This window comes from Mus caroli, unplaced genomic scaffold (genome assembly GCF_978045245.1).
Source record: "Mus caroli unplaced genomic scaffold, Mus_caroli_1 scaffold_19, whole genome shotgun sequence".
Taxonomy (NCBI): domain Eukaryota; kingdom Metazoa; phylum Chordata; class Mammalia; order Rodentia; family Muridae; genus Mus; species Mus caroli.
The window spans coordinates 22,679,746-22,703,630 of NW_028227274.1; the positions used below are offsets into that span (position 1 = coordinate 22,679,746).

General features: G+C 36.8%; 1 protein-coding gene across 2 annotated transcripts in view; it reads left to right on the top strand.

Annotated features, from left to right (window-relative positions):
* Kiaa1328 (KIAA1328 ortholog) overlaps window positions 1-23,885 on the top strand; it is a 324,609-nt gene that overhangs the window by 189,539 nt on the left and 111,185 nt on the right. For both annotated transcript variants that reach the window (XM_085833650.1, XM_085833651.1), the window contains one exon: window positions 4,583-4,681. In XM_085833650.1, the coding sequence (XP_085689776.1) occupies window positions 4,583-4,681 (99 nt within the window). The remainder of the gene's footprint in view (window positions 1-4,582; window positions 4,682-23,885) is intronic.

Below are 23,885 nucleotides of genomic sequence, written 5' to 3' on the forward strand. Positions count from 1 at the left end.
TCCCTTTTACTTTTTTTATTGGTGGTGGGGCTCAATCCCAGGACCTTATGCATGTTAGGCTAGTGTTCTGCCACTGAGATATACCCTCACTCCTGATTGTTGGTCCCTTAATTATGATCTCCTTAGAGCTGTGTTTCAAAGGCTGAGTTGCTATTGTGATGTTATATACTATTCAGTGTGGTTTTACATTCAGACGCAAACACTTTATTGTTTTATTTAAGAAAACTACCTGTAAGTCAGATATAAATAAGTTTAAAATTCAAAAATGTTGTCTTTCTGTCTTGAAAAGACAATGAGTTGCACATTTCCTAAAGGAGATGCTTCTGTCTCCTTGTTGTTGCCTCCCTGACCACCATCCCTCCTCTATACATTCTTATTAGAAACATTTGGACAACAGGAATAGACTGTATGTTTTTGAAGTCTTTTAGACAGCTCTGACCAACTCCTCAAAAGAGGGCTTCTCACATTTTGTTTCTTAAGCTCTAAAAATTAGTCTCTTTTCGAAAACTCTTCTAAAATACTTTGAGCTCCACCATGGGGTCTTTATTCTAATTTTCTTTTTAAGTTGACTCTGTTTTCTGAATTACTGTCCTCAAATTATGTGATTTAATAAATTCTGTTGCACAGGTGAGTATTACCCTAGGTAGTTCTTATAGGCAGGCTTAGAAAACCCACAGTGCTTTACCATGGCATGTTTTCAATCTTGTTGAGCAGGACTCGTGAAGTAATTATATACAAACCACAAAACAATGCCCAAGTATAGTAGTACCCATCTTAAGACCTGGTTGTGCTGGTTTCTGGTGCCTTGGGCATCTGCTAAAGGTCTGTTTGGTTCTATGAATCTTGGCCCTTACAGTTCTACCATTTTACTTGTTGTTTAGAGCTTTGACTAGAAAACAAAATTCTCCCAAGTCAAGAAACTAGAAAGTTCAAGTAAGATACCCAGATAAACAGTCACTTAAGACAAAGACATTGAGGCCTTTCAAGACAACTAGCCCAAATCTGTGTTTTCTCTTGCCTTCTCCCAAGTAATGTGATTATAGCTTTCAGCACACCAGCCTGAAGCCATTTTCAACTAGAGGTGGCTCTCCTTCTACAACTTTTCTCCTATGTAAATCATCTGCCCTATCCTGGTTACTGGGACAGGCCAGAAGTCAGAGCCTTGATTTATCTGCTTAAACATCATCACAATTCACATTTCTAGGCTGAATGTCAACTTGTTCTCTGGCCTACTTTTTAGATTTATGCAATTTTATCACTTAAGAGTTGTCTGAAAATCTGCACAATATTGTCATGAACCAAGAATATCTGCCATGAATGAATCCTTCTAATACAGTGCCTTTATTCTACCACACTTTATTCACATTTCTGAATTTTAAAAATTGATGAATATTTCTTTCTATATTAGATGTTGTCCATCATCCTGGTTTCCAATGCTTTCTGTGATTTGCAGTCATCCCTGTACTCATTTGCCCCCTTTTTTCCTAAGAAACATTTTTTTCTGAAATTTTGTCTTTATTTTTTTCCATATACCACTCATATCTCTTACTCAAGCCATACCTTCTCTGATTTAAATATGTTTGCTTTCCTTTTCCAGTTGTCTACACTTTATATATTCATTGCCACATAGCTAAAATTTACACTACTTAGTTCTAGTTTCTTTCAGTTAACTCTTTAAGTTATGGAAAATATACAAAAGAACACCATAGCAATTTTTGTATAATATACACTTATAACAGCTCAATTTTCATTGTTTTAGGAAATATTTATTATTTCTGCCCATAACTATGTGGGAGGAATACTTAGATGAATAAAACCTGACCTATCTCAGTGTTTTATGCACTTAGAACATAAATTATTTTATATCTTTACTAAATTTATAATTTAAGTGGTCAGATAACTCACTTCAATTACAATAATAAATTAATGCTACTTGAGTACAGGACATTAAGATATTTGGGAAATATATTGGAAAACAAATGAGTAACATAAAGCTAAAGTTGTAAGTTTGGGGATGAGTCTTTTTTACAGAAATGAATTTGGGAAGGCATTAACACTTTCTTAAATTCTGATTAATAATTGATTCTGCTGCCTTGAGATTACATACTCTGTACTTTTAGGAAGTCTTGCTTTGTGAATCCTTTCTAAGTTGATCAAAGAAGATTTATCCAAAATACTACTGATTGCTGTGTCAAGAACTACCATAAGTTCCTTTGGGAGTAAGAGTAAAATAGTGCTAGGCTATCTATAAATATCTGTCTTCGTCTCCAGCATGTATAATATACATACAATATAACTAGGTATAAGAAAATGTACCGCTCTCACTACTTTCAAACCTATCACCTTGGTCAAGTTTTGTTCCTGGGCTTGCCTACTTTTCTCTGTAAATACATATAATAAAGTAGTTATTTCCTGGAGTGTGTGTGAGGACCCGTGTAATATTATATGTAAGATGCATGCCACAAGGGTTGCTGCTACTGTCAACAGCAGCATCCTTCCTGCTCTTGCTGGAGAGACTATTCTGACTACTGCTTTTACTATTTTTCATACTCTTTTCTCATAATTGCCTGATACTACGTTTTACACCTGCATTTACCTAACAACTTGCATGTCGCTACAAAATAATTATAAGTAAATTCTATCTCTTTGGATGTCACTATTGTAGTTCATTACAATTAAAAGAATATCTTTTGACAGTGAGAAATACTATGGTCATGGTATTTTTATTACTTCATAGTTTGATTTCATAGCTAAAGAATATGCTTGTACATTCTAAAAAACTGAGGGAATAGATATTAAATATCACATATTTGGTATCAGGGATTGACTCACATACTCTAGATATACAGTTTTTGTACTGATGCTTTCAACTGCTTTCCTTTCTCAGTACCTGTGAGTATGGTCTTAACTACTCTTAGTAGATGCCAGAGTTTCCATTGCTGTGATAAAACATGTTGAGCAAAAAGCAAGTTGGGCAAGAAAGGATTTATTTCATCTTACATTTCCATGTTAGAATCTATCACTGAGGAAGGTCAGGGCAAAAATTAAGCCAGACAGGAATCTGTGGAGAAACTGCTTTCTCTCTTTCTTCCTGTGGTTTTCTTAGCCTTCTTTCTTACAACACCCAATCAATTCAGAGTAGCACAGCCCATACAGAGCTGGACCCTTCCTTATCAATCAGTAAGAAAGTGTACACAGGCCAATCTGGTATTGTCGTTTTCTCAAGAGAGGTTCTCTTTTTCCAAATGACTCTAGTTTATGTCAAATTGACAAAAGAAAATAACCAGGACACCTAGATTTTTATGTCTGTGGCATAAGAAAATGTTGGTCAATGATCTCCTAGCTTTTTGAAGTGTCAGTATGAGAAGTTAATTACCTCATAAGTTTATGTTTTATAGGGTCAATAATACTTGAGAGTTATAAGAGTCTTTATTTAGCCCATGGTAACTTGAATGTCTTATATTGAAGTGTTTCTTCAAAAGCCTGCATGTTGAAAGCTTGCTCACAAGTACAGCGCTGAGAGATGGAGTTTAAGGGAAATGATTGAATCATGAGGGCACTGGAATAATTAAGTAATTGATTCAATGGAATAATCCATTAATTCATCAATGAGTTGATGTATTCCAGTTAAACTCTAGATAAGTCATCATTTGTGGCATTATTATGACATGTAAAAACTTCAAGGCAGACCTCTATAGAGGAATAGCTCACACATGTGTGGTTTTGATAGGTATTTCCTGTCTCTGTGCTTCCATGCTCGCCTGAGGTGAGCAGCCTTCCTCTGCTGTGGTCTTTTGCCTTACCTCAGGCCCACAGAAATAGAGCCAACCTACCATAAGCCATGAGTCAAATAAATCCTTCCTCCATTAATTTGTTTACTCGGGTACTTTGTAGCAGTGATGAGAATTGTGATGGTTAATGCTGACTGGTAATTTGACAGGATCCAGAAGCACTTGAGTAAGCCCCCAGGCATGTCTGGGTGGGATTACCTGATCAGGTTCGCTGACCATGGTTCCCTGAGCTTGGATCCTAGATTATAGAAAAAAGGGGAAATAGCTGAAGTCCAGCATTCATCTCTTCCTGTTTCCTGTCTGCAAATGCAGCGTGACAGGTTGCCTCAAGCTGTGATGAACTCTATTGTCAAATGGTGAGGCTTTTTTGTCTAATGTTTGATCACAGCAACAGGAAAAGTAACTAACACAAACGGAACTAACACATGGAGCAAAACAGAATGAACAGGTGAAAGTGTTCATCTTCTAGAATTGAGATAAAATGCTCCTAAAACATTTATAATTCTGAATTTTTAAATTATGTTCTAACTAGCTTGATCTTCACACATACTTCTGTAAAGGAAATCTAAAGTCCTATAAATTGATGTGCTTACTTAACATGTCATTAGGAAGTGCGTGTGTGTGTGTGTGTGTGTGTGTGCCTGTGCACACTCACTGACAACCACCAGCCTATGCACTCATGTTTAACAGCTGACTTGTAATAGGCAATCTCGAGGAGCCTGGCTTCCAAGGATTACTATTCAGCCTCTCAGGTGCCTCAGGATTAGTAATTCTTAAATTTATTTTTACAGGTTAAGAACTCAAGCTATGTTTAAATCTCGAGAGCTGGTTGCCGATAAAGAGTCTCCTAAACCTCATCTGGATGTGAATGGGAGTGTCTCCGGACCAAGGTAAACCTATGGGTTGGAGAAGACAAAAATATTAAGGATATACATATTTATTATGTATCTGATAATAATTTATAGTGCCTTGTTTATCATTAAATTATTTTAACTGTTAATAATGGTGATATTTTTGAAGCAGGGTCTCATCTGTCTCAGGCTCACTGTACGACCAAGATTGGCCTTGGTGCTCTGTTCCTCCTACCTCTTCCGTGAGGATACACAGGTCTTGTGTATGAACATGCCCAGCTCTTATTACTGTCTTGATCACTTAAAACTGCATAAATACATTCTCATTATACAATTCTGAAAAAATTGAAAAGCATAAAAATCATTCACAATCCTACCTCTTGGAGACAATCTCTAAACCCTTTTTTAATTTTTCTTCATAATTATTGTATGCTCTGTAGTGAGTAGTAAAGATTATGCTTATACACAATTTTATTTTCTCAATATTTTCTGGTATTATTTAATACTTTCTAAAACCATGTTATCTTAATCAGCAAATATTTATTGTAAAGCTACTGTACGCCCCAATATCTCTTTATGAATCTGTTTTATGTTTGCTGCCATTTTAAAGTTGGTACAGTCTGATTACTGATCTTTCTGTGATTCATTCTCTATGAAAAGTATTTAGACCTTGTCTTTCTGTGAATTATCATAAACATTAGTGATACTGTACATTAACTAGCCTCTTAAGCACCTATTTTATACTGAGTAATCAGTATACTGCTATGACTGGGAAACTTTCTTCAATCTATGGAAATGTATTTTTGCAGTCCATCCGATCTCTTTTTGTATGGTCTCTTCCTGCAACCTGAGTTGAAATTCAGATTCTGACTTCCTTGGAATCCTCTTTCATTTCCTTTTCTCCTCTTCTCCTATTTTTACTACTCTTCTTTCCCTTCTAGTTTCTAAGAAACTTTCTGAGTTTTATCTATCAGTGCTTCTATTGAATTTTATTATTGCTATAATTTTTAATGCCAGAGAACCAGTATTCTTCAAATGTGCCTTTAAAAAATATTCACCCATTCTTGGTTTTTATACGTGTCATATTTCTCATAACTGAAAATATTTATAGCAGGCTTTGAAGCTGCTTCCGTTCCTGATATATTATTCTGTTTTCAACAAGTTCAAGTTTGTTTTGTCCACAAATGTCTAATAAGTCAATATTATTTCTAAGCAAAAGCTTAGAAAACAGCTTTTAAAAGCTTCTGATGTGTGTCAACAAGGCTTGTGAACTCATGGGTTCCTGTGGTTAGGCAGAAGCCATGGGGACTCCAACCTCTTTCTGCCCATAGGTCTTTTCTCTTGGGTAGTCAATTCTAAGCATAAATTGTATGGCTTGCTGGGGAAAATTGGATGGGTGCTTATTATGAGCTAGGCTGCTGTTAGTCATAATTTTATTACTAATAACAAAACTCAAACAGATGAGAGGATTCTTTTTACTTCAGAGATTTCAGTCTGGTGAGTAGGCTCTATTGTTTCTAGGTGTGTGGTGAGTCAGAATATTGATGCAGAGAACACTTGGTAGAACTATAAAAATTATAGTTGTTTACTTCTTGATAGCTGGGAAGCAGAGAATGAAAGGTACCAATGTTCCAGTGCCCCCTTCACGAGTGTATCTTCAGTGCTGTGTTCTGTGCTCATCTCCTAAAGGCCACACCTCCAACCAGGAATTCCTCAGAACACTTGAGATCCAAAACCTACCAGCTGGCCGTGTGAGGAGCATTGCGAAGGAAGAAAAGGCCCATTAGCAGTACTATGTAGCTTTCTCCTATTCCCCCTTTAAACTGTATAGCTTTCTACCCCCAACACCCAAGTGTAGAGCCATCCTTATATGTACATGTATGCATGTTCATGTGTGTGCATGCATGTAGAAGCTGAAGGAAAACCTTGGGCTCATCATTCCTTGGCTGTCATCTACCTATTGTTAGTATACTATTTTTATGAATTTCTTGTGATTATCATGAAATTCATAAAATATATATTCATAAAATATCATATTCACCCTCCCATCCTCCCCGGTATCTCCTTCCAGGCCCACCTCCCGCTTCCCTTGATTTTTGAGACAGCACATCTCTGGGTGGACAAACAGGCTGGCCAGTTTGTGATGTACCTATCTCCACCTCCCCAGTGCTGGAATTACAAGTATGTGGCACTGTGCCTATTGGGGGATTGCCTTTTCTTTGTCAGTTTTCTTGTTTATGCTTTTTGATTTTTCAATGGTGCTAAGGATCAAACCAGGCAAACATTTTACCCACTGAGCCATCTATCTCCCCAGTCAGCAGTCACTTTTCCACCTTCTGGAGGTGAAGCTCCAGTCTTTAATGCTAGCTGGGGACAGAGAGTCAAGGGCAGCTTGGTGGTTTAAAGCTAAGCCCACTTCCAGCCAGCCATTTTTCACTTTTGCTATATTCCGGCCTACCCTAAACCTTTCAGGAGTTCTCTGGCAGGGTTCATCCCGTCTTCTTCCCCACTCATAGCACGTTTTTTTTTTTCTAATTGAATTTAATGCATATATCTGCTTTTCAGACTTGTGAACTTTGTGACATCATCTACCTAATGTCACATTTGTATAGTCTGAAAGGCTGTACATTCTCATTCACACTGTTCTCTCAGAGGAGCTTCAGAAAGGGACAGAGTTATGTTTTCAGTCAGGCAAGGAAATTGGTTTTCTAATGTTGATTTGAGTACTTAAGCATCACTTGGCAACTTAATAAATGGAAAGAGAATCTTATTGTAATTAGCAGTTTCCCAATATTCAAATAAGTTGAGCATTTGTTTATATTAATTAGTACTTTGTATTTCCTCTTTATGTAGGGGCATTGCTGCTTTTAGTTGCTATATAATAATTTTTTATTACTTTCTTTGGAGGAGGGGTCTCACTGTGCAGCTTTGGCTGACCTGACAAAACTTAACTATGTTGTAGACAAGCTAGACAGAAACTCACAGAAGTTAGTCTGCCTATGCCTCCCTCCCAGTTGCTGAGATTAAGAGTGTGGGCCACCATTCCCAGCCTTTTTTATTACTTTTTAATTTTAAATATATGTATAATTTCATATGTATCTATACCTATACTCTATTGCTTATTCTTCTCATAAAAAAAAAAACTTTAAAATGCTAGCAAGTCAAAACAAGAAAATAAAAGATACCTGGAATCTTACCATCTAGGTGTAATCTTATATAACTTTTATATCTGATAGATCAGTATGCTTTATATAGTAATATTTTTGCTTCAAATTTATCAAATATTCAAATCAAATCATAAATGTTCAAATATTTTAACCTTCATTAAAATTTAAAATTTCTTTTTATCTTACAAATAGTAAGACATTCTCTTACAAAAAATTAAAATAAGACATATCAAGAACATACCAGTCTTTTTTGTTTTGTATCTGAATCTCTATCCTGACTGTTTTGGTTGAATCAATTATTGGTACCTTGATATGTAGCTTTGTAAACCTTTCTTCATGCTTATAGACATAAGCACATGTATACACCTCATATCAATCTGAACAAACTAGATTCCCCACCCACATAGTACTTAATTATTATCACGTTTTTAGATGTACAGCTGTAGTCGGCAGAATAATTCTCTCCTATAAGCTACTAGTGAGATGGCCTTGCTCATAAAGGTGCTTGCTGCCAAGACTGATGAAGTGAGGTCCACCTCAGGGACTCTGCGTGGTGGAAGGAAAGAACTGACTTCGGAAAGTTGTCTTCTGACCTTCACACATGCACTGTGGCATGCACACCCTCTATAAATAAACATGCATGCAACAATTCTTTTAATTTTTAAAGATAATTTAAAATAAAATAAGAAATATTTTTTAAAGAATAATGCTCCCCCAAAGCTGTTCGTGCTCATGAACTAGAACCTCTTAATCTGTTGCTTCACCTTGCAAAGAGGTTTGTAGGTACAATTAAATGATAAAACCTGGCATGGGAAGGTTATTCTAGATTCTCTTAATGGGCCCAGTCTAATTATTGGAGTCTCTCCGTGTGTGCTGGTTCAGCCATAATGTATAAAAAGAAGATGAGAGATTATAAATATGAAAGTGACTTGACCTGCTGTTGCTGGTTTCAAGCCAAGGAATACAAGTAGAAGAATAAGAACAGACCTTATCTGACAGTCATTAAAGAAATAGGATGCACAGTGAGCAAGGAAACAGCCCTGCTGATGCTGGGGCATTACCAGAGTGAAACCCGGGCAGACTTCTGACTCATAAAATTGTAAAGGAATAAATTCATTTTATCTATTCCAACTACTTTGTGGTCAATTCTTAACGTATGATTAGACTACTACTACAAATTCTAATTACTTATTTATTATGACACATAACAGTCCATGGTATGTATATATATATAGGCTGCTTACCTAGTAAGTTTCAATCACCAAACTTTCATGTTATTTCATGTCCTTTAGTACTGCACACATTAATATGGTAGGCATGATGGAATGTATGTTCTTTTACTGGAAATAGATTTCTTTTCATACATTATATTCTGATTACCATTTCCCTTCCCCCCTACTCCTCCCAGTACCTACCTACCTACCCTTCCATCCTGATCACAGCCTTTCTGTCTCTTGTTAGAAAACAAGTATCTAAGGAATAATAATAAATAAGATAAATAATAAACAAATCAGAGTATGACCAAAACAAACAAACAAACAAACTAGAAAAACAGCCAAAGTAAAAGCACAAAAAATAAATATAAATGCAGGGACACACATGTTTGCACACTCAGGAATCCTATAAAAACCCAAACTGTAAGATATAGATATATATATAACTTTATAATATATAATATGTATTATATTCATATACATATGACTGAAAGAAAGGAAAAATATGTAAAGTAGAAAGAAAAAGCAAAATATAACATAATAAAAAATGACCTTACTTAATATTGCAAGACAAAGAGCCTCCATGCTGTTGAGTTCATTTTGTATTGGCCATTTACTGGTAGGCATGGCTTGTTTTCCCCGTGATACTCCCTAGGAGAAAAGCAATTAGAGATAGCTTCTGGATTAGAGATGGGAGCATGCCCACTTCTTTCAGTTCTAGGGCCCTGATCTGGTACAGACCCATGCAGGTCCCTAACATGCTTCCACAATTCCTGTGAGTTCATACATGTGCCAGCTCTGTTGTGTCTTGCAGGCCTTTTGATCCCTTGTTATCTTCAATTCCCTGTCTCTTATACTCTTCCTGCCTTCTCTTCCACAGAGTTCTCTGAACTCTGAGGAGAGGGATTTGATGTTGACATCTGGTATAGGGCTGAGTGTCCCAAGGAAGGTCTCTCATTCTTTGCAGATTGTCTGGCTGTGGGTGTTTGTTTCTTTTCCCATCTGCTTCAGAAGAAAACTTCTCTGATGGTGAACGATGAAAGAGTAGGATGTCATTAGGAATCATCTTATTGCTACATTCCTTTACCAGAATGGTAGTATTGAGGTCTCCCATTGGTCCCAGACCTATCTAGTTTCAGGTTCTTGGCTAATCTAGCAGTGTCAGGGAGGGTACCATCTCATGGACTGGGTCTTTTTTTGTGTGTTTGTTTTGTTTTGTTTTATTTTTCGAGACATGGTTTCACTGTATAGCTATGGCTGTCCTGGAACTCACTCTGTAGACCAGACTGGCCTTGAACTCAGAAATCCTCCTGTCTCTGCCTCCCAAGGGCTGGGATTAAAGGCGTGCGCCACCACTGCCAGGCTTCATGGAGTAGGTCTTAAATCAAATCAGACATTAGTTAGTTGCACAGATAGGAAGGGAAATGAAAGTATCTTTATTTGTGGGTGAAGTGATAATGTACATGTGACCTTACTAACTTCCGCCAGGAAACTATTACAGCAGATACGGACTGGGGAATCAATCAGGGAGAGAATACAATGACCTCACATCAGTGTGGCAGCATTTGCAGGGCCAGCCAATATCGGATTTGATTTAAGACACACTCTGTGAGATGTAATCCATCTCTGACAGCGCCAGGGTAGTCGAGAACCTGAGACTAGACAGGCCAGGGTCTATGGGAAACCTAAATACTACTGTTCTGATTAAAAAAAAAAATGTAGCATGCTCATGGATCAGTAGGATTAATGTAATAAAATGGCCATCCTATCAAAAGCAGTCTACTCAGTATTCTAGTGCTTTTTTAACAGATAAAGTCCTCCAAAATGAAGTTGGTGGGCCTGAAGTTATTTTTACAAGATACTTTGAATAATTTATTATTGTAAATTATACTTGAAAAATTGATATGTTTGAATCTGAATTGTACCTCCAGAGACTTGTGCTTTGAACCCTTTTTCCATCACCATTTGGCAGGCTTTAAGAAGTGGGCCCACATGTCAGCAGTAAGTTACTAACAGGTTCTACCCAGCATCTGGTTCCTGCAGTGCTCTGTGGGTCCTGGTCTGCTGTCATCTGTAATGACAATGTTAATATTAAATGAATTTTTAAAAGGAAAAGACAGCTCTGGCATACATTCTGGTATCCATGAACCTGAAACTGTGAGCAAAAATAAACCTTCCTCCTGTGAGTTGTTGGTGTCAGATATTATAGCCTTTGCCATACAGATATCTGATACAACCATGCTAATTCTCCCCTGAGTGTTTGTAGCTATTCAGATTCCCATGTTTCATTTCTGAAAATTGACATACTGGTTGTCAGCTTTAGATATGGATACTGTGATAGTGCTGCAGTGAAGATCTGGACAAGTTCTAAGCAGGGCTTCCAGAACTTAGGATGTATATGCTCTTAGATTTTAAACTGAGAAGATAGTAAGGTAAAATTATACCTTTTTCCATATTTCCTACTATGTCTATGATGATGAAAATATAGACTTAAAGTATTAATATAAGAATTACAAGCAGCTTTGGTAACTGCTTTAACAGCATCATAGTCATTGGAAAGCCAAGAATTCTCACTTAGTAGCTCTTAAATTTTTAAATATAAACTGGAATTTAAAATGAAAAAGACAGTAAGTTCACCAGGATTCCATTGCTTCTGGAAGTGGGTTTTGCCTCCATGTATGCAGATAATGGTAGAGCTGAGGCAGTGGAGATGATTGTACTGCCTTGAGCAGCCGGTGTGGTAGCATCAGAGCTAGAATGCCTGCTGCTTTGAGAAGACATAACCGTGAACTATTATGAGAATGACCTTCTTTCTACCTCGCAAGCTCTTTGACATTAATAAAAGAACTCCCCAGATAAAATTTAATTGTAAGCTTTATTTTGTTTATTTGGAAATTTAAATTATCTGAGTATTAAAAGTACTCTGTGTATTTAAAATATCAAACTGACTCAAGTGAGGCATTAAGAATTTGGAAGTAAAATAAATGAGATAATGAGAAAGTTAAAAAACATATTTTTTTATAATTAACAGCTCATTTTGAGTTAATTATATACAATTACCAAAATCTAATTGCAATTTATTTTCTATTATCTGTGGGAAGAATTATAGACCAGGGAGCTTCCATCACTGCCTTCCTGTCTAAACGCTATAGAATGAAAATAAATAATATGCACCGCCTTAATGACAATAAGATCAAATCATAGGGCACAGCTGAGCCAGGCCCTTGGAAGGCAATTACCGCACAAAGATGGAGCTGACTTAATTCAGTCTCTGACTGTACACAGGCCTGTTTTTATTATTTAGTTCCTTGGATGTTTGTTTATTGACTGAACAAAGAAGACTTTTATAAAGTAGCTGTTTTCTAATTAAGTAGTCTCCTAACTTTCTCATCATTCTTGCACCTGCATAGAATGCTAAGCACTTCTTTAACCAAACTTTATCATCTACTCTACTTAACCTAACACTTTATTAAATGTGAGGGAAATGTAGCTCAGACCCTGTCCTAACATCCAGAAATGCTGGGTTGGATCCCATCAGATAACAAATAAATGTCACTTGCTGGTTATAGCAGAAGCGTAGGGAAGCTGTTGCCTTCAGGACTCTAAGAAGGGTCAGGACTCAGTGACAGAATGACGAGAGTGATGATAAAACACTCCATGTCTTCCTGGTTCCATTCTCTCCTGGACAGCTTTTTCTGTCTGTTTTGGTGGTGGATAAGTGAATAAAATGTTTTCAGTGCTGAAAGTGTAAAATTTAATGGGAAGCATCAGGGCTTCTGTTCTGAATGCTAATTCCTACTCTATACAAGCTCAGTAAGTTGTAAAGACTTCGGGGCTCAGTACTTTGTATGTGTGATATTTTATTTATTTGCAGAATTTTTAACATAAAATGTACTTAGTAAAATAGTTTCTTAAAGGTTAATTTCTAAAATTATTAGTTGTAATTAAGTTGTATAATAGTATACACATTTTTTTAAAAAAGGTAAATGTACAAATGTTATAATTTATTCAGAGTGTAGAGGCTATGTAAGAAGCATAGAAAAATAAAAGATACACATCTATAAATAGAATTTGAGCTAAATTCTGAAAGATAAAATAGGACATTGAACATCCAGGAGTAGGGATCTCCTCTCCCTCGTGAGAGCTGGAGGGACTCTTAGATTGAGGCAGAAATTCACATTTGTGTGTGACACCAGGGGCAGGAATATTTCTCGGTCACTACAAGATTAAGGGAACATTAAAGGGAAGAATAAACTAGTACATTAGGTTAGATTGTAAGAAGTTTTGGAGCCTGGGTGATATGGAGGGACCGATGTCAAAAAGAACAGATCAGTGGAGAGATGACTAACTTGATCCTGAAGATCACTGGCATAAAAGCCCGGTGATAGGTTTGCTCTTTTATCAATTAGCTGCATCTTTAAAGATAATGCTGTGGGTGAGAGTGTCCCGGAACGTTCACAAGAGCCTCTTCCATAGTTAGCACTTGGATTGTTAAGCAGGGAGGGTTCTCAGGCTAAGCTCTCTAATAGATGACTAAGAAGTGGATCTAATTCTCTTTAAAAACATCAATGTTAGAGATTTCAATTTGAAGTCATGAGTGTTAGGGTCAGACTTATAAGTGCAGGTATTAATCTCTGAAAAAAAAAAGGGTTCAGGAAAAATAGAGAGAGAGAGATAAACTGAACCTTAGGAAATAGTCACATGTCAGAGTGTCAAGGAGCAAGGAAATGTGTGTGTGTGTGACAAAGGTTACAAGTTGACAGGCACTGTAGAGCCCATCTGCCTGTCAACTCTCTTCTCCCTTCCTATTTCCCTTCTTATTTTTCCTTTCTTCTTTCCTTTCCTTTGTTTTCTTGTTTTGTTTGTTTGTTTCATATACCTATTTGCCATTTGTAATGTCTTTTGAAAAATGTCTGCTTAAGTATGATTCCCATTTTTACTATCAGGCTACTTGGAATTTTCTTTTCTGTTGGTTTCATTGGTTCTTTATAATTCTACATATTAATACTTTTGAGATATATACTTTACAAATACTCTTTTTTCCACTTTATATAGTTTCCCTTTACCCTGATGTTTCTTCCCTTTGCTGCACAATGGTTTTTAGTTTATCCTGTCTCTTCTTGTATTTCAGGTACACATGGAATGTGTCAAATATAAATAGTGCCCATAACCTTGTCCTAAGAGTTTATCCTGTGTTCCTACTAGCAGTTGTCATTACGGCAAGTCGTGCATTTAGGTTTCAGTCTGTTTGAGACTGAGGTAGTGAGTGGTGGGGATCTGGTCTTGTTGTTTTACATGTGATGCCATTTATTGATAAAATTTCTTTTCTCAAATATGTTTTCTTATCACCTTACTCAAAATTTAGTTAACTATAGATATGTGGACTTCTTTGTAGACAGAAACTTCTGTTTCTTGGGTGTCTGTATGTTTTCCTGTGGAGCACATCCATATGTGTGCTATATAAAAGCTGGTCTCAGAGCCTATGAATAGAGGCATGGTTACAAGATGCTGGAGGGAGTGCTTCAGGGGCCTGCTTCTCATCTCTTAAGTTCTTTTCAGTTGTAACAAGTTATTTTTCTTCAGTATTTTTCTAGGACCATATTACAGTTTTCAAAAATTCTTTACCTTTTTAATAATTGTCCAATCATCAGTTAAACATTGAGTCGCCATTGTCCAGAACTCCCAGTCTGTAACATATCCATATGGAACTCCATGTGCACGCTCACAGCTCTGTTTTCTCTTGGTAACTGAAAGGAGGAGGTACTAAAAGTGTACAGCTGATACATGAACAATTAAAATGCCATGTGTCCACACAGTGGGACACGTGGCCTTAGAAAGGAGCAAGGTACTGTTGCACAATGTATCTGCATGGACCTGAAGCATGGTTGCTATGGTTCCACTTACACAGAATATCCTGAAGGAGCAAGTCCATAGATGAAAGTTATAAGTCAGTGACGATCCACTTGGGGAGGGAACGTGGAATAACTGCACATCAATGTAAAGTTCCTTTGGGGTGTGCATAAATGCTGTAACCTTAGCTTGTGATGGACAGTGTATTGCCCTAAACCATTGCTTCAAGCAACTAAACTCTCAAATTTTAAAATGTGTCTTGTTTTGGTACTTTTCAAAATTCTAAGTGAGTTAAATGTCCCTGAGAACTGAAAAAGTGCAGGGCTTTGCTTTAGAATGCATAAGTCTTTCCTCCACCTGATCCCCAGGAAGATTTTCCTGCACACTTGAACCTATTTGCACTGTTTAGGAATTGCTTTTTAACCAAAATTTCCAAGATAACCATTTGCAATCTCTCCATATACATAAGCATGATGTGCCATAAAGAGGAACAGGTACTCTCCAGTCCTGTTTGTGATATTGGCTATGCAGTTACTGGTAATTTAAAGTTTAAAAATTGTAATGTTTAACTGAAACATATAAATTCATGATGAGTATAGTACTCATTTTTATGGGAAGAAGTAAGGAGAAGACCAGCATAGCTGGCGTCTGTACTCGTCGTGCCTGGGAGTCAGTGCCTGTACTCATCGTGCCTGGGCCTATGTGCCTTCTGCAGCACGTCTGCCTTCCCGAGCTTCACGTGGAGGTACCTTTCTTCACCCTGCCCCAAACACTGGCTTTCAAAGGATGGCTACCAGCCTAAAGGGAAAGGCCATTAAGGCCCTTCACAGCTAATGTGTCTTGTTCTTTATTGTTGCTTTTCAGATGAAAGACACTCAAATTGGAAAAGAAAGCCTCCTGCCCAACTCACCTCAGGTCTAGCATTGGATTAGGATTTATATCTTCATGTGACATATCTTCATGTTCTTGGCTCTAGATGCTTACATTTGTTCATATGATACAGAGCATGAGTATGGAAATCAGAGATGTTTCCTAAAAATCCTGTAGCTATGACTAGTTAAATATAAGCAGTCGTAACAAATTGTATAAACATTTACAACTTACTAATATACATGAATGGATGGAATAGCAGTGATTCTATGCTCCAAGTATTTACATAAGCACTTTTCAAAAGTACTTTTCTTCCAAGCTGACAGCATTAGTGGGATTGGAAAATTGAAAGTTTCTTTGCTACCTGAGCCTTTGCACACCTCACTCTAGTACTTATTATGGGTGAGGGGGTGATTTCTTTTTAAATAATAACTCCATGACCCGCTGAAATCTGAAAGGTATAAGTTCTTTTCACAATAGGTAGAAGAGGTGGCATCCTGGATCTTTATCACTTTCTCAGGAGATAGAGAAAAGCAATGGGACTTGAAGATGGCAGTGTGAATGTTCATGGGTGTCACTACTTGCCACTGTTTTTGCAGGCACCACTAAATGCAGACCAGTCTGAGACCTACAGATTCTGGTTGATAATCTTTTGCTATGGTCTACGGTATTGTGAGCCAACTGATCTGTGAAGGAATCTATAAATATATTATTGTGCTGTTTCATTTATACAATTGAAATAGTTACTCATTAGACATTTTACATTAAGAGCACAGCGTAAGCACTAAGCAAAATAGATGGAAGCCAAAATCATGTTACAAACAACCATCCATTGGCACATAAGACCTTTATGTGACTCCTAATGTGTACAGGCAGCAAGGTTAATAACAGTGATTATTAAGTCAGTTTATTTATTCTTGTTTTTAGAAGTTCCCAAGTTTCCTGTGAAAATGAATGATTTTTAATGCCATAAATGATTTTAATTTTAATTAGCAATATCTTCAGTTTGCTTTTTTTAATTGCCATAGGATAGTTAAAAATATAATTTTTAGATTCTGAACATTCATATAAACATAAAATACACAAATAAAAGAACAGTAAATGCATCCATTGTGTTTTTTAAGAAGAGGTATTCTTTGTGGAAGCATCTATGCAAGCACTCTGGATACCTACAATAGTTGAAGAGTTATTAGATACAAAGCTACAAAAATAATGACCTTGTTCCTAAGCATGCATAAAGTATTTGAGAATACAGCCATCTCAATCAGCCTATGATACTTTGCACTAGGTACATGCAATTTCAGAACTCACTACTGCATATGAAGCAGTGTTCATTTTTTATAATCCTGCAGAGAAGTTTTTATATTGAGCTCATTTGCTTTCTCTATTGCTCCTCTAGTAAAGATTGATTTTCTGCACTGCTTTGCTCTTTGCCATGGTCTACTTTGGTATACATTATATGCAAGCCTTAATTGCTTAACCTTGAATCTGATCCTTGCCCTATCTGATGGACAGAGGCTCTAATGTTGATGTCATGTTCACAGAGAAACAGAATCAGAGAAAGTAAATATTATAAGACATGTTGCAAAGTTTGCTTATTACAAGGTTGGTGTAACTAAGAAGTTAGGATGTAAATTTTTTATTCTAATGTTATATGATAAAGGTTTATGAAAAAGAATGAAGCAAAGATATTTAGCCAATATACATATATTGACATATTCAGAACCAAATTAGAAGGTGATTTTTAATTAATATTGGCTATGGCTAGTGTTTATAACTGCTTTCTGCCATTTCCATATGTGCCATAAGCAGTCATCTTAGTGTTTATTTGGTAGGGCTACCCAAACCTTCATCCCCAAAATTCTGGGCCATTTGTGGCTCTACTCTAAATGACTTATGGCTTCCTATTAACTTTCATTATAGGTAATAGTGCCAAGAGATACCCTAATAGAGCCTCTATACACTAAGCAAACTCCTCTCCTGTATAGAAAGGGCCCATGTCCCCTTGGTAATAATGACCAGTCACCCCAGATAGCATAGTAACTCCCTCCTTTACCTGTTAATTCAGAGGTATGAGTTTTCTAAACTGTCCAAGTAGTCATACCAACTTCTAGTTCTGTGAAATTATTGTTTTCTAACAGAAGAACTTTCCCTTTAAGGTCAAGGAGAGAGAGGCAAAAACTTCTCTAATGTGTCAGTGAAGTGATAGTGAATGGAGCCATTGCTGTGCCTGCCCTTCTTTCCTAACCATTGAATCCTAGGGGGGAAAAAAGTGTCCATACATCGACAAGATATAGAGCATCCTAGAGAAGCTTGCTTGATTCCTACAAGGTACCTATCTGACCCTGTAACTGAGTCTTCAAAAAGGTCGTTTTACTTTTTTCTGGAGATAGCTGCTTCATAATGATGGAGAGAGGTACTAAGTACAGATCAAATACTTGAGTGTGAGCACTCACCATACTTCACTTCTCTAAGGGAAATGGTAAGAAGCAGTACTGTATGAAATGCTGTAATATGGTGGATAAGACACCCTGTAAGTCCATGGGTGGCAATTTTGTCAGAAGCACTATGTGCATCAAAGAAAGAATCCTTATCTAGAGAGAATAGTTGTTCCTTTGAGATATACGTGCTTGTCCTGTATGGCCACTAACACTGATGACCCACTGTCTATCAGCATGAAAGTGCTACAGCTCAAAATAACAGACAAGCAAAGGGATAACCTGGACCAAGTAAGTATCACATTAGTAGAGAAGAATTATAGATAGTCATGTTTATATATTATCTTAGTCAACTGGAACTTCTAGTTAAAAGGAAAAACAGATTGGAAGGCTTAACAGAAATCTATTATTTTCTCAATTTTAAAAGATAGAACTTTCTAACTGGCATATATGTTTATTTTCTTAATGTGTCCTTGTATGGAGCTGGAGTAAAAATGGGCTTTATCTTAAAATATTACACTGGGAAAAAGTAATTAAACATATAAGGGGAAACAATTCAGTCAATAGTATGTGTATATGAAATCCCATTACCTGTTTACAAACACCAACTGCAAGTGTGTGTGTGTGTGTGTGTGTTCCTAGATTTGCAAAAGAGGGAGGTCTAGAAGCAGTGATACCGGTAGCAATGGATTCCCCTAAAATACAAGCCCTGGTTCCAAAATCCCATTCTCTAATAAAAGAGAGTTCTTAGAAAAACAGGCAATGTTCAGGATAACAGAAATAAAATAAAAGATATTGGTAACATTAGAGAGCAAGCAAGTTTGATCAATTTAAACAACAGTATTAGTGTAATCTTGAATATAACTCAACATATAAGTTTATTATGAATAAATACAAGAGAAAAGATGTATTTTCACTGAAATTTCTTAATGAAGTTCTTAACTACTTACCACTAGGAAAGGCATGGTGAATCTGTACTGCATTTGAGCATAAGCTACAGTTAGCAGTTCTTAAAGCACAATAGTCCATGGGAAGTAGGAGATCCAGCAGACATAACCTAAGCCAACAGCTGAACTTAATCTGACTAAGCTATTCAGTCACATTGGTACCATGTAGCTGATGGAAAAACTTGACCTCTACATTACTTTGGGCTTTGTCTTGTGTCAGGAGTAGCCCAGAGTAGCCCAGAGTAGTCTTGAACTTGGACTTAAACTTGGGATCCATTTGCCTCAGTCTCCAAGTCAATGGTTCTCAAGTTCCCTAATGCCCTTGAATGAATTCCTTATGTTGTGGTGACCCAAACCATAAAATTATTTTTGTTCTTATGAGTAATAATGCAAATATCTGTGTTTTCTAGTGGTCTTAGGTGACCCCTATAAAAGATCATTCAACTGTTGAGAACCACAGGTTGAGAACCACTGCTCCAAGTGCTAGGGTTGTAGGCATGCACTACCATGTCTGCTTCTCAGTTGTTCTTTCAAATGTTCAGAACACTAATCATGAGAGAACAAGAAAAACATACAAATTAAGGGGCATTAGATGGCTGATGAGTTCTTCTGCAAAATGGTCAGATAAACTATGGAAGAAGTGGGAAACAGGTAGATGCAATGCTTACATACAGTGTAATGCCTTGTATTAGCTACTAGATGATAACAAAGGAAGGCATGCAAAGACTGATGGAATCCAGTTGTATGGAGTCTAGTCAATATTTCTGTACCAATGCTGCTTTTGTATTTGTTTGCTTTCCTAGTGAAGTAGTTCTGTATGATGTTTACATTAGGGAAAGCTGGGTGATAAGATAAAGAATTGTCTATTGTCGTCGGAAATGGTGAGATGTCTACAGTTCTTCTTAGATGAAAGCTTTAATCTCAGCAGAGCATGCCAGTGTCTACCTCTCTTCTGTCACAACCCAGAAACTGAGGTGGGAGAATTGTGATTTTAAATCTTGGACTACATAGAGAGGTCCTTTCTCAAAATATGATTGAAGCAAGCTTTATTTTTTAAAATTGAAATGTGTAAAGAGGGAAGAATGTATAAATAAAAGAAAGTATTGATTTCTTTTTACAAGTTAATCTTGATTTACACTTGATATGTAACTATTCCATGTTATAATATTAAAGTATTTTAATCATATGTGTATATTATTTACTTTAAAAATGACTTAGTATCTTAGTTCATTTTTATAAGCTTTCTGACCTTGAAAGAAAAATATAGCAGGAAGAAAATGCTGATTTCACAAAAACATTTGAACAAGAACTATCTTAATAATATTCAAAGATATGTATCTTGTCATAATACATTTAAACTTCATCCTGGAACCCTCCAATCCAACAGATACTTAAGCTGCTTTCTTATAGTGATCTTGAGAGTGCTTGGGGGGCTGGGGGCAGCGGTGTATGCCATGCCTCCCTCGTCAGGACAACTCCATTATATTGTTGGGGTTTTGTTGAGTGGTTCATAGTTTGTATGCATTTGCAGATTTTAGTGATTGAGTTACCCAAATAAATTCCAATATTGTTTAGTCATTACATCACATCTTTAGTCTGTGTTACCTAATCCCTTTCATTATGATATGTGAAAAAAATCCTGTGTTTTGAGATATATTATAGGAAATTCCAAGGACATTTAATCTTCATCTACTAGATGAGAGTGTTAAGAGAGAAAGCACCATGAGAATGTGCTGATGATGGCTGAGATGTGTGGTGAAGACAACCTTAAGAGCCAGTTAGGATGCTCTGATTCTGTGTGCTGTACCTTTAGTTAATGTAAGAGGAGCTTGCATGTCTAATGAATGAAAGAGTAGACAAAACCCACTGTCACAGTTTGTTTTCCATAGCTGAGTGGTTATTTCTATTTGTATATTTAGCAACTCTGCCCCTATTCTTCACTTGTCTCCAATAAGCAATGAAGCATCATACCTGACAGTGAGGACTGATGAATCATACTTGCTGTGCCCACACAGAAGGCTTTTAACAGATCACAATTCAAGAGACCAGTTTCAAATGGCAGACATTTCAAAGTGTGGTTCACTTGGTAACTGTACAGTAAAACCAGTAGCAGCAAACAATATGTGATAAACACATAAAGGAGTGTCTCTGCAAATCACATGTCACTGCTAACACTAAAGAAACGTGATCCGTTTCATTTAGGCTCTCCACACTGGGGTAATTCAAACCTTTCACTGTATCCTTAGTCACTTCTGGGCTTTTCATACTACTGAATGACTCTGAGTCACATGCCTGCCCGGCATGACCCATGCAAATGGCACGTCATCATAACTCTGTAGCAGGACGCTGGCTGTTCCGTTTATGGGGCCTTGTACATGGTTCTTTGAATCTTTCTAAAATGCTACATTTTCTTTTTCTTCCCAGCTTTCTGCTATCATATACCTTCAGTGGGTGTGGTGCTCCTGTGAATAAGGCTTACTAACAACAATAACAAAAATCAAAAATATAAGTTCAAAATTGCTATCCATTTCTGCAAAGCTGCTTGCTCAGTGTCAATACCTGGGCCTTTTCTGGGGCTCCAAGCTAGGGACAGTGGGTATGGGATCATGGCTATCTTAAATACCTGGTAACAGGTCTGCAGCACTCTTTCTTCAGGACTCTTAGAAAACCTTCACTGACTTTTTCATGTTAATTGTCCCTATCTCTGTAATAATCATAGTCCTAGATAGTGAGGTTTTGACCATATTTGATTCAAGAAGTCAAGAAAGCCTTGTGATGGCCTTTCATTGTTATTTTGTTGAGCAATCAGGCTCCAGAAAGCTATTACATGGATTGCAGGAAGTACAAATTAGAACTATAATTTCTTATAAAGTCTCAGGAAGCATATTTGAAAGTCAGTGAGTGACTCTGTGAACAAAGAGGAGCTATACGTCTTGATGTAAATTGCTAGCCTGATTTAGAGAATTTAGGTGTTGTATTCAGGTGATATCTTACTGTGGCGCCCAGGCAGTTCAAACTCCTAGGCTCAAATACGTTTTTGCATCAGCTTCCCCTTATTTTCAAAGCTTTCACAAAATTTTGAATTGAGAATAAAAGAAATGGGATCCATTTTTAAATAGGCTTTATTAGTACTTAAGACTTGACAGCTTTCTATTTTACCATGTGACTGAAATTTAAGGCAGGTCCTATAGATATTTGAATGTTCATAGCACCTTTGTTTTTACTAGGAAAAACCTGTATGCCATACAAATATACTCAAATAATAATTAGTACAGTAGAGTATTATTTGGCAGTAAAGTTAACTACTGCATATGTGACAACTCAAGTGAGCGTCAAAGCCCCACATCCTCTTTGATCCTGCTTGCCTGGCATTCACTCTGTAAGAGATTAAAATGTGGTCGTGTCCACCAATAGACATACTAACATAAAGGGGAACCTCCATGGATCTCAGCCCAAGAGGAAGACAGGCACCAAAAGACTGCTGAGAGGAGGAGACATAGTCTCCAAAGGATGAGCTCCCAGTTACCTATCCAGTACCAAGCAGTCAGCCTTGAAATCCATGCAAAGCAGTACTAGATGGATTCCATGGGTTGTATTTATATATTTGTCTTGTGTATCTTTTCCATTATTATATATACATATATACATATATTTGTAAAAAAAATAGAAAGTACAGTTTTCCTTATAACATATACTATGCATTGCATGTATGTACAGATAAATACATTTTACATGTATATGTGTACGTATATACATGTGTAATGTGTACATATACATGTGTGTATTATATATATTTATATTTATATATATATGTAACAATAACAAAAAAAGGATCACGAATTTGAGAGAGGAAAGGAGGTACATGGGAAGGGTTTACAGGAAGAAAGAAGGAGAAATGATAAAATTATATTTTAATATTTAAAAAAATTTAAATGTGGTTGGAGGAATGGTGGTATAAGCATTAGAGTAGAGAGGTAGATATGACTATGTAAGAATCACTTTTGAGAGGTCTTTAGTGTAATAAATCTAAAGTACACATTGGTAAATAATTCTAAGCTCATGACCTGTTAGGCTGTAGAGTAGCACCCATTGAACATTCTGATATCAAGACATCCTTCTATTCTATTCTATCATTGAAAACCTCATTAATTTGTTAGGTAGGTATGGTGGTTTGAGTGAAAATGACTTCCTAGGCATATATATTTGAATACTTTCTCCGGAGTTAGTAGAACTATTTGGGAAAGATTGGCAGGTATGGCCTTGTTCAGAGGTGTGCCACTGGGGTCAGACTTTGAGATGTCATAAGTCTTGAACTCTTTCCAGTCAGATTCTCTGTCTCTCTCTGTCTCTCTCTGTCTCTCTCTGTCTCTGTCTCTGTCTCTCTCTCTCTCTCTCTCTGTGTCTTTATCTCATATTTTCTCTATCTCCTCTCTTCCCCCCACTCTTTCTCTCTCTCTCTCTCTCTGTGTCTGTCTGTCTCTCTCTGTCTGTCTGTCTCTCTCTCTGTGTCTGTCTGTCTCTCTCTGTCTGTCTGTCTGTCTCTCTCTCTCTCTCTCTCTCTCTCTCTCTCTCTCTCTCTGCCTGTCTCTGATTCCCAAGCTACCTACTTGCAGATCAAACTGTAAGATTTCAGCTGTCACTGTTACTATACCTTATTCCATCATCACAGACTCTAACTCTCTGAAAGTAGAAGCCTATATTAAACACTTTTACAAGCTGCCTTGGTCATGGTATGTTAATGCAGCAACAGAGAATTA